We start from the raw sequence: 12,444 nt of genomic DNA on the forward strand, positions 1-12,444 counted from the left end.
TGGGACTGCCCCCACAATGGAGAATGATCTGAACCAAAATGTCAGTAGTGTCAAGGCTGAGAAACCTAGGTCTAGTGTGGTGATTGCTCTATTAAAAGCAGGGACCACCATGGTTTTAGTGCTTTATGTGCCTGGCACTGTCCGTGGTAGAGGCGTGTGCACGTGACTGTTGCCCCTGTTTGGTTTGGGGTGCTGGGGAGCTTGAGCTGAATCCTGAGGACAGGAAGAAGAGAAGGAGGAGGGGCATACTGAGCAGAGGGCATGGTCTGGGCAACCACCTGGAGGTGGCAAGGACATCTGTGGATCTGCAGGTTGCTCGTTGTGACTAGAAGTGTAGGGAGAATGCTAGGAGGAGAGAGAGGAAGTAAGTCCAGAGGAGGGTGTGGAGGTCGCAGAGTGGAAGCCAGAAACGGATGGCTTTGTATGCCATTCTGCAGCATTTGGTGTTTATTTAAAGGCTGCAGGAAACCAAAAAGAGGTTTTAAGTGGGTTGTTGTTACATGTTCAGATTGTGGAAGGATCACTTGAGTGTTTCAAAGAGAACTAATTGGAAGGAGACAGCTAGAGATAAGGAGTTGATTCAGCGGCGGTGCCAGTCATGCAGGTAAGAAATGAGCCAAGGAGGTGACAGTGGGCACGGGCAAATGGTTCCATTCCCGAGATACTGAGGAGGTTGAGTCTGTTGGTTCGGGCACCAGGGAAGGGAGGAGTTAGGGTCGGGTCACTGATTTCGGACTTGGGCAAGCACAGTTAGAACTCACGTACCCCTTCCCCGAAGGGAGCTGCGCGGCTCTCGTCCGCAGAGAGGGCACCCAGCCTCACGGCAGCGTCTCGGGGGGATAGCTGTCCTTACATCAGCTCTGGAGGCAGCCGCGATGCTGCCAAGGATACGCCTCCCTTCCCAACACATCCAGTACACAAAATGGAGAGAGAAACAGGCCTCTGCAATAAAAACTTCTGATTGGAAGGAGAATAGAATGGAAATACTCGGTAGCTACTGTTTCACAGCCTGCTGGAGAATAACAGGACCCCTGTACAGCTGGCCGCGGGATGAACTCTGGTCGGCCAGTTTGGCTGCTTTTGGTTTTTGTTGTCTGAGAGCATCTCTTTTGTCTGTTGTCCTTTGTAGCTCATCTGGGAGGGTGTGTAATTCACGTTTCAGCTCAGATGTCACCTCCTCAGAGAACTTTGCTCTGACCTCCCAGTAGAAAGTAGGCATCCAGTTTTTAATTGCCATGTCGTAGCTATTGGCAGGGCACTCATTATGTGCAGTTATCTCGTTCATTTACTTGTTTTACTTTTTCTGCCCCTCTTACACTGGAATGTCAGCTCATGAGGGTGATGCATTCCCTCTGAATCCTTAGTACCTACAATAATATCTGGCCCCATACCGTTTTTGAAAGAATGAGCAAATGAACGAGAGAGGTCTAGTATGCTGAAGGAGTAACAGGTTTCTTATTTGTTTCTCTTGTTTGATTTTTGGTTGGGGAGAGGAGGATGAATTCAGTTTTGTATATGAGTTTTAGGAATATTTAGGTAGCGATGTCCAATAGGCCATTAAACATACAAGTCTGAAGGTCAGGACGTACTGAATCTGCAGTAAAGATAGTGAATGCATACTGAGCCCTTGTGACGTGCCAGGCTCTGTTCTTACAGCATTTTACTGATCTTAGCAAAATAGAGCTGTAGATTTATGGAGGCAGAAGTTGAAACTGTTGAGTGGAACATTCAGAGTGTGCATGAGAAAAAAAAATACGGACAAAAATCCTGGGCAACACTGGTATACGAGAGATGAGCACGGAAAGAAGCACCTCGCAGAAGCAACTAGAGAGGCAGGGGTCCTGGGGACAGTGTAGTGTCTAGGAATCCAGGGAGCAGGTGCAAGGAGAGCTTCCTGATGTCTCAGATCTGAAAAGTATCCACGGATGTCAGTGTCAAAGAAATGGGAGCAGCTGTTTCAGGGAGCCCTGGGGAAAGGAGTGAGGTTCAGGGTTTGAGAATTTATGGATTCCACTGGGAAAGAGCTAGTAGAGAGGGAGAGTTTGAAAATGCAGTGAAGGGAGAAAATTGTTCCTGCATGATTCCTGGGGGGGACGGGGGTGGGGAGTTGATGGCAACTGGAGCTTTGGTGGACGAGCATTCTCAGCGTTCTCACACACATCTTTTAGTTGGTTTCTTTGTTTTTCCCATGAGCCTTTTGATCTTCACGTTCTCTCATTTTCCCTGTGGAACAGGTGGCAGTAGAACCTTACCCATTGCCATGTTACTTGCCTGCTCAGGACGCAGTGGGGCCTGGTTGGCCACAGGTACTGAGTCGGCTGCAAGGACAGAGGTTCCTCGCTTCTTTCACTAGGATCAGTCGATAGTTTTGTAGTTTTCCAAATTACTGTGGCTTCACACAATTGCATTTTCATTTATTTCACTAAGTTCTGGTTGCATGAAAGTCATCTTTCAGTAGTCATGCTACCAGTAGTTGAAATGGCTCAGCAATATTGACAACTGCACATTTAGTAAGGAAACCTAAATTACATATACCAGGGTTGTCAAAAAAAATGTATACACGACTCATATTCATCTTTTGTTATCGGTATATATTACAATTTCAATACAGTTTTTTCCTGTCTTAAAATGTATATACATTTTTTTTTGGCACCCTACGTGTGTATGTATGTATGTCTATATCTGTCTACCTTAGGATTTTAAGAATTTGCATCAACCCCCTTTTTTTTTTTCCAGGAACAGGAATTAATTAGGTTTCCAATTAGCAAAGTAAAAAGTAAAGATAGTGGTTTTAGAACGTGTTCTTCAAACATAAAATATACTTTAGTATTTTTCCTTATTGCTTTTGAAAGGAAATACATATTTTAATAGAATATTTTAAAAGTGAGCTGACTTATTTATTTGAAAAAGGTTCCCATAATTTTTATTGTAGATTGTAAAGCCTAAGTAGTCATCTCTTTTGGCAGTTTGTTTTAAAAAAAATGAACAAATTACATGATAGTACGTGTAAAATCTAAAAAAGTAGTTATCTGTAGGTTTTCATTTTAAAACTCGTCTACTTCATCATGGTAATTGTGATGCTGTCTGCAGAGTGAAGAAAAATCACTCACGTGTCTGGACCACATCTTTGGTTCTGGCTTAGACACGGGTGTGCAGATCTGGGAAGGGTGGGATGGGGAAGAAAGATGATTCACGAGAAACATCGATGACCTGGCTCCCACAAGATGATAAAATGTGGTATCAGGTTTTCAGAAATACCACTGCGTGTGTGACTGAACAGAGGCACTTCGCGCCTTCAAAGATTAAACCTCTAGGTGTTTCTCAACTTTCTGTTAGGATTTCTTTATGCTCTTAAAATGCATTGAAGACCTGAAAGAGCTGTTGTTTATTGATCGATATTTACTGTGTTAGAAATTAAAACTGTCAAAAGTTTAACATATAAAGTCATTTAAAAATACCAGTAAGAAACTCATTAATGTTTACATAGTGTATTTTTATGACAAATAACTATTTTTAAAAAATTTAGTGAGAAAAATGGTATTGCTGTGCATTTATATCAATTTCACTAATACCTGGTTTAACTGAATTCAGCCAGATTCTCAAATCTGCTTCTGTATCCAATCTGTCATTTGGATTATGTCATTCTAAGTCATTAGAGAGTGCACGTAAAAGAAGGCAAATTATGTCTTAGTACTTCTAAGAAAATAATTTTGATTTATGGACTCCTGAAAGGGTTTCTGGGACCTCCTGGGTGTGGGGGTGGATCCCTGGACCACACTCGAGAACCACTGAGCTAAACTGTGCATTTCTTGAGGGCAGAGACCATTGCCTTGGTTTTCTTTCTCCTATTCCTTGGGACCTGGTGAAATATTCTTTGCCTTGAATCCTCAAATGTATTTAACTAATTCAGATTTCCCCTATAAAATTCCAGGGAAAGGAACCATCCGGTGAAACAGGACTGAACTTCCTTTGCCAGGATGCTTTTGCTCTTCATTAGTCATAGTCATAATGCCCTTCATTAGTCATAAGTCCTTTGACTCAGCAGCCATAGAGGTGCCATCGACTCTTTTCACAGTGTCTGGTGACATTGTAGACTGGCTACAAACCAAGATAAGACGTTGGGAAAGAAATATTCCCTTTTCAGTACAGTGAATTCTAGGAAGTCTTGGAGGTTGCTGGGAGAAAGAAGCTAGAATTGTTTCCTAGAAACGGTGTGGAAAGTCTTTGCAGAAGTTTTCGGGGCTCTGGCTGGCACATGGGATCCACTGAGCTCTTCAGAAAGCATGTGTGTTCTTCCAGTTCACATTTTCTGCATCAAGGCAGGGGCAGGTGGCCTGAAGAGCCAGTGAGAAGCAATAATCAGCTTTCCAAGTAATAGCATTTCATTTGCCAAACGTTATGTTAATGTTCTCAAAACTTACGGTAGAAGTATGCAAACTTAGGCTGAAAAATATGTGTGTTGCTACTATTAAGACTTTCAATAAAATGTAGGTAAATAGTATCAAAAGATGTCTTAAAAATTATGTGGTGAATTTTGCATAAAACAGATATGTGTACAACTTATAGTGTTTACATTGGAGCAAATTTATTTAGCATTAGGAAAAATCTTCATGAACAGCATAAAAGCAGTTGCTTTTGCATTTGACTTGCAAAGAAATGGAAGCAAAACCATTTTTAAAACAGCATGAATTTGTCTGCTTTATCTGAATGAGTAGTGGCATTTTCTAACTGCTTGTCTCTTGGGCACATAAGTCATCATGGTATATTCTTACTAATAGTCTTTGAACTTCTTTCTCTGTCCATTTCTTCCGGGCCGTATATTGCTGCCTTTAGCGCTTCAGCATGGAAGGGATCTCAAATGTCATTCAGAATGGCCTCCGCCACACCTTTGGAAATTCAGGTGGAGAGAAACAGGTGCTCGGTTATTCTTATTTTCCTCATTCTCTGCTTTTTCATTTTTTGTGTAAGTGAAGGGTCTGAGAGCTGACAGTTTTACTAATTTACTAAGACTTGCTTAAAAGAGAGAAATCAAAGTTTATTATATTTATAATCTTGATATTGCACAGAATTTCCCTTTAGGAAAAAGCATTTTTCAAATTGGACAATCGAGTAAATGCATTCTTAATACATGTTTCAGAACTCCATTTTCCACTCTTACCTTTAAACAAATAAGTATTAACATATTTACATAATGAATTGCATGTGTAGAATATATAATTGAGAAAATAATTCAACTAGAACATGCTACTCTAATTCTAAAAGTTTAAGAAACGATCTCATTTTTTGGGGAAAAAACCCAGCTGTTGGCATCTTTTTAGACTAGAGTTCTATAGAGTATATCTTACTTCCTTTTCAGTGATGTTCATCTGTTTTTAAGATGCATCAATCATGTAGTCAGAAAACTCACTTGTCTACCAAATAAGGCATAACATATTATTTACACAAAATCACACATGGATATGAATATACAATCAAATGTATAGCAGTTTGCTTTTTATTACATTTTTGTGTAGTGAGTGATTTTAGGAATATTAGGAACATAGGAAAAACAGCTACATTGAGTATGCTTAAAATTACTTTTCACAATTTGAAATTTTCACTTCAAAAAGAACTCTTCAATTTAGTGCTTAAGTGAAGATTGAGAAATGTAGAATATAGCTTGTAGGCAGTTTATCAGAAAAAGGCATTTAGCTGAGGGTTTTTACTGAAGGGAGTTCTGTATTCCTCAAGAAAGGCAGTCATCCACATTAAAGAATCCTTCATAAAGGGGCTCCATGAAGGGCTGGTTGAATTTTTTTTTCTTTTATTCTGGCGCTTCTCACCTCTCTCAAACTCACATGATCGCAAAATAACTTGCAAACTGACCCAATAATGGGAGTGGGGCAGGAAAGCCTGAAAGTGTAGCCAGATAGCCTGACTGCCAAGGATGACTTCCTGATGCTTCTCCAAGACGCCCGACACACATGCTATTAGTGAAGCCCCCAGGGGGCGTATGTCTGGCTTTTGGTGTCTTCTTTACAAAGAAACATATTCAGTGATACAATTGGGCATCACCTTGGAGAGGTCTACATCAAAAAGATGATGGAAAACTAAGTTTCTTAAAGATTGAACAATTCGCTTTTTCTACTTTTCTGAACCTAGGGATCCAGATATTGTTAGGTAACTTTTTCTTGTTTTTTTGATTATGAGTGGGATAAAATCACTCATAGGATTAGGAATAGAGCTGAGATTTAGGGCAGAGGCTAAGTAATGGGTGAGGCTGAAGAGATTCCAAGGAAAAAACAGTTGATCTCTAGATGCATATGCAGACTACACTAAACTATGCATTTTCTTTTCTTTTTTTTGGTGGAGTGGCTGGAATAGAATCTGAATAATTTTTCAGATTGTGCTTTCATGGGACATAGCTCTGGGACATAACTGATACTTGTGAGCTGTTACACTGATCAACTACATAGGCAGTTTGTCTTGATTTCAGACATGAATTTTCATTATTCATTTCCCTTTAGGCCATTCTCGCTTTCACTTTTTTCTTTTAATACCTTTAAACATTTATAACTACTTAGGTAATAATTTAAAGTAATGATGATAATAATAATAATAATAATACAGCTCTAAAATTATTTGGGTAAGTGTGTCTTGGTTTCTGGAAGAGGCTGGTATATGCTTTTAAAGTGGTCAAATTATTCATATAACCATTTTGTTCAATCAGAAAAAAATGTTCTGAAACAGTTATTTGGCTGTGGAAAATTATTTTATGCAGAACTGTTACAATTGTTTTTAGTTAAAACTACTATTTTAAGATGTTGAAAAATATGTAAAGAGAATAGATAAGACTTCACTTTAAAAATGAACAAATCACCTTCAGTTCTACTCCTTTGAAATTTTCAATAACAGAAAGGTGAAAAAAATGGATATTTATGTTGACATTGTACTTGGATGAAACAGATAGAAGTGGGTAAAATAATGAGCTCCAGCTGAAGCAGTAAGATGTTCATTACTAAAGTAACTCATGTTTCATGTTATAAAATAGAATTTCTAGCAACTGGATTTAATTTTTGCAGATAATTCGGATTTAAGTGATGCTTTTTTAAATTTTGACAGTACTTGACAACAGTCATTCCTTATGAGAAAAAAAATGGACCACCATCTGTTGAAGATCTTCAAATATTAACAAAAAGTGAGTAAAGACAAAATTAAACTGTTACCTTATTTACTTTTGCTGATTCTAAATGTGAATTTTAGTTGGCTGACTTGCTGTTATTGTTTTGTTGATTTCGGATAGTAAATGCTTTATTCTTTTGATAATGAAACTGTAAATGGTTATAGCATCAAACACTAAATCTAGAGTTGATTTATATTTTTTTGATTTTCTTCCCTTTTAAAATATTTATAAGCTGAACTTCTGGGGAAAAAAGTTAATTCTCCATCACCTTTTGTATATTTAAGAACATACCCATTTATCAATAAATAAGGTGCTTCATGGATCTTATGTAATATGACTGTCAATAACTGAATAGGAAAGATTTAGGAAAAGTGTGGCCTAAAATATGTTTTTTGTGTGTTTGTTTTTGTATGAATATAGAACCCAAGACAGTAGTTACAGGTAGAACATAAAGTGATAATAATATTTTAAGAATATTCATTCCGAAAATATTTGATGAAGGCCTGTGTGTCAGGCCATGTTCTGGGCACTTGGGATACTTTAGTGAACAAAGCAGACAAAAATACTCCATCTTCAAGGGGCTTGCATTTTAAAATAATTTGTTAGACTTCAATATCCATTATATTGAATGTCTCTTATGACAGCCATAAATGAGCCTTGAATTCGGGTTCTATCCTTGTTATTTATGGGTATATTCTTGGAAGTCACTTACCTTCTCCTGGTCACAGTGGAAAATGAGGATAAAAAATTGCTCTATTTACCTCATAGTAATTAAGTTAATGTATGTGTGATTTGGGGTAAGTCCATCACTCAACCTTGTTTTTCCTGAAGGGGTTGGGTCTGCTGATCTATTAAGTTCTTTCTAATTATAAATATTTGTCATAATTGCTAATTAAAGGGAGAACTCAATGAGAGAGCATCACATGAATAGATATTGATGATGACATCTATTTTGGAAATGAAGGACGTGGAGGCATGGCTGGGGGAAGCCAAGGGAAAAAGCGAATGTCTCATGTACTAGCTGCCTGCCTGCCAATCTGATGCTTTTATTCTTTCCTTTGGTGAAAAAATACTTTCACAACATTTCATACTTAAATATGAATAAATCAAGTGATGCCAGCCAGTCTAAAATAAAGAATTAAGAGATTAACTGTGGCCTGCCCTCTAATTTTCTGGAAGAATTTACGAAGTTAGGAGTGTCCAAGATCACACAAGGTTAATTACAGGGTTGTCTCTTAATTCCCAGTCTACTGTACTTTTAAAGATGCTGGCTTTGGGTATGTGATTTTATATAGAATTGAAAGCAAATCTAAAATGTGATTGGAAGCAGAAATACTGAACGTAATAGCCCTGTAAGACAGGAAAATAAATACTGCCTACAAGCCAGGAATTACTGAGAAACTCGCCTCCTCAGATCAGGGACAAACACTTACTTAGCCAAATCAAAGTCCTAATTCCACATCAAAATGTCCTTCCGCCGATTCTTAGATGGGGTCTTTGTAGATGGATACAACTTGGACTCTAGGTGAGTGAACGTGTGGAAGGCGTGTGAATAATGTCTAAGTGAATCCAGTTGTGAGGACAGGACTGGTTGAAGGCCGTAGACGGAAGGATGATCTTCACTTGGAAAGGCAAGTGGGTATCTCCTGAGAACTCTGGGGAGAACCTGAGCCTCTGCTATCACCACCTGTAGATGTTAGCCCCCGGGTGAGCCCTGTGGACTCAGACCCAGTGTTTATGGTTATGTACCCATCCTGGTAAAAGCTAGTGGAGGTGCAATAATAACAGCAGTTAAGAATTTCGAATGCTGTTAGTTGTGTTAATAATAATGGCTAATGCTTACATAGCACGCATTTTGTACCAGGCTCTATTCTAAGGCCTTCACATCTGAATTAGTAACTGAATACTCACATCAAGCCTCTGATTCACGTTTAATTATCAGTCTCAGATTACGGATGAGGAAGTCGGTGCCCAGTGTGGTTAAGTGACGTGCTCACAGTCCCACAACTAGGAAGCAGCAGAGAAAGGATTTAAACCCAGGAAGGCTGACTTGACAGTTACACTGTGTTGTATTGATGCCCACATGGGCCAGTGGGCTCTCAACCACAAGGTTGCCAGTTCAATTCCTCGAAATAATGAGGCATTTTCCCCAGGATCCCCTGGAGAAAATTTGAGTTGTCAGTCACTGCAAAAGTGCAGTATTTGTAGATGTATCTGTACCTGGGTGGTTTAGGGTTTTTTTTTTTTTTTTTTTTTTTTAACGACTCAGTGGCTGCTTTTATCGCTTTTGTCTTTGCTTAGAGATACAATCGTCAGGTTCCCTTTAGGATGAGGCTGATTCACCCAGGTTCCTCAGTAGTAGACAGGAGGCGGCCTGGCTGGTGCTGCTTTATGGACGCCTGGTCTTTCCTTTAAAACTTTCCAAGAAGGCTGGCAGGTATGCTTGTTGGAGAGTACAGCGAACTCGTCATTTACCTGAGTTTCTCTAGCTTGTCATGCCTGCAGCGCTGAGGTCCTCCTGTTCCCCACAGTTCACAGAAGTGCACCTTATGGGAACTTGCTCTCCAGTCTTTATGAGAAAACTGAGAACCTGTGCAAATCACTGGGTTTCTGTTGCCTGCTGCCACTATTTGTTAAATCAGGGAAATCGCTCTCAAGTAACTGGACTGTCCTTACCTCGGTAAGGACTTATTCACCTAAAACCAATTCTTGAGCATTTGTAGTTATATTCCCTTATGTAGAAAATAATAATTTGCCTAAATTGGTTATACTACGTTATTAAGGCTACAATGATTGAAATATTTTTTATTTGAATTTGAAATTGTCTTTTCCTTATTTCATAGTTCTTTGTGCTATGAAAGAGGACAGTGAAAAAGTTCCAAGCTTGTTAACTGATTATATACTAAAAGGTGAGTTTTATAATGGCTTATGTGCAATGGTTGGGAAGTTCTGGGTAGTTAGTAAGTGTGTTGTCTTGCTAATAGATTAAAAATAATTTCCAAATGCACAACTTCTATTAATTTCATTTGTGTAGGGTGGCTTCATTATGCTACCAACACCATAAATCAGGGTTATATAAAATTTAACTTTTATCTGAGGCCTGGGCTAGAAAACATTGCCACAGCTGAATTATAAACTTTGAGGCAGGCAGTGGAGAAAATATTATGAAAATGTTACCATAATTATGAGTCTCAGTTGTTGACACCAGGAAGGTTTTGAGAAGGGTGGTCTCTGCCATCTTGGGGCCAGTCGAGAGAGAGGACAGATCAGTGAGGATGGATGATGGAGGAACGGCCAAGTCAGTTAACAGTCCCAAAAGCAATATAAAAGGCATTGGTGCAGGGATATCCAGGGAGGGGTAAAAATGAAAAGAATGGACTTGCATGAACCCAGGACAGTGAAAAATGAGCAATAACCTTAGGAGCAAGATCAAATCACACAGGATGGGAATAGTGTGAGGTGAAAGAGGATTGTTCAAGAATTTAATGAGCTCGCCTACTTGGCTCAGGAAAGAGGAAAATTCAGATGATAAAGAGGGGAAGTGAGGAATTTAATTATAGGCAAAACTAATACTTTTCAGTGAAATTACTTTTTGAAAGGTAGCAGTTATTCATGTGACAGATTTTCAGAGCATCACAAAATTCATCCTGTAGTGTTTGATTCAATTTTGAGAACAATCCTCTTCTGGTAACATTTTTCTTTTTTGGGTTCTCTCTCATCTCCATCAGTTGTTAGCTGAACATAGGAAGATTGGGATTTCTGAGATGTCAGCTAACTCGGATGGGGACTATTTTTCAACCTTAGCTTCATAAAGAGAGAATCGTAGTATACCGTTTCCCCAAAACTAAGACCTAGCTGGACAATCAGCTTTAATGCGTCTTTTGGAGCAAACATTAATATTAAACCCGATCTTATGTTATGTTCTATAAGACCCGGTCTTTAATGTTATAGTAAAATAAGACCGGGTCTTCTATTAATTTTTGCTCCAAAAGACGCATTAGAGCTGATTGTCCAGCTAGGTCTTATTTTTTGGGAAACACGGTACACCAGGAGCTCAAAGGGTCACCTATGAAAGACTCAATGGGGAGCCAGCCATTAGTAGTTAACAGAGAGTAGAAAAGGCTAAGTGACATTGTTTTTGCCTAAGCTTTGTTTTTCTGATGGAAGACTTTTTCTTATTACAAGCTGATTTTTTTTTAATACTGGACATCTTTGTTTGCTTTTGTGTTGTGCTAACACTGCTATGAAAACTGGATTGTTCTTATAGATGTGAAACAGAAATGAGATGTCTTAATTTTTAATAGTGGGTCCTGAGGGCACTGCCACGAGGGCCAGAGATAAAATGAACTGCTGAAGCATTCTCTAGCTTTTGTCAGTTGACTGCATGGAAGAATTTTATGACCCAGAGAACCGAGTGCTCTGGGGGAAAGTGATTTTTAATTTTTCCCTCTAAAACCCAGGACGTAACTGAACCTACACCGCGGGCCTTAGGGAAGCAGCACCCATCCGTCTCCCTTTGCTCCATGCTCAGGCCGCTGGCTCCAGCCCGCGAGCCCGGGTCTATCTGTACCGTACCTGCTTCTGATGAGCTGCTTGTGTATGTGTGTTGTGGTTTTGTCTTGGCTTTGAATTTTAAGGAGTGGGTGAAAAAGCAGCTAGGGTTCAGTCTAAAGTGGTGACATTATCGTCCGAGGAAACGAAGAGCGGGGAGTGGAATGGTCATACGTCTTCAGGTGCGTGGGAAGGTGCGGATGTGTCGTGATTTCAGATGCTCCTTCCCACCCATCCTGGAAATCCACAGCCAGTTGGCCATTCCTCTCCCTCTGGGACCAGTATTGGAACATTTGCCTGGGAGGGGGTGTTGCTCAAGGGAGAACTCGTCCTCCCTTTTCTTGGTGGCTTTCTGATTGCTGTTTTAATGCCAGCGACGATGGCTTGGCTGCCTGAATATCCCACCTTAGTTTTAAAGTGAAGGTAGAAAAGTGCCCTCACTCTTGGTCTGGGGAGCATGGAATGGATGCTGTGTGGGCTACTTAAGCTTCTCTTTCTTATACCTGCGTAATTACCCCACTTCAGCCTGCGGCCACCTCTCCCCTGAACAGTTCTACCAAAGACAAGCAGTGCAGTTATGGATGCCACTGTGCTGACCCTAGATAGGAATAAAAATGGTCATCTTTCTTTGAGTTCACCAGGGAGTCTGTGCGCTGTGTCACAGACCTCATGGTATAGGGCTAATGTTCTGGGGTTCTGTTCTGAGGGGTACCCTAAGAGACATGGCCTTT

General features: G+C 39.8%; 1 protein-coding gene across 1 annotated transcript in view; it reads left to right on the forward strand.

The window, feature by feature from the left end:
- The window catches only part of FEZ2 (fasciculation and elongation protein zeta 2), a 40,429-nt gene that overhangs the window by 25,482 nt on the left and 2,503 nt on the right, over positions 1-12,444 (forward strand). Inside the window, 3 exon segments of the mRNA XM_033124313.1 lie at positions 4,834-4,914; positions 7,102-7,177; positions 10,006-10,071. Coding sequence (XP_032980204.1) covers positions 4,834-4,914; positions 7,102-7,177; positions 10,006-10,071 — 223 coding nt within the window.

The sequence above is a fragment of the Rhinolophus ferrumequinum genome, chromosome 13 (assembly GCF_004115265.2).
Source record: "Rhinolophus ferrumequinum isolate MPI-CBG mRhiFer1 chromosome 13, mRhiFer1_v1.p, whole genome shotgun sequence".
NCBI lineage: Eukaryota > Metazoa > Chordata > Mammalia > Chiroptera > Rhinolophidae > Rhinolophus > Rhinolophus ferrumequinum.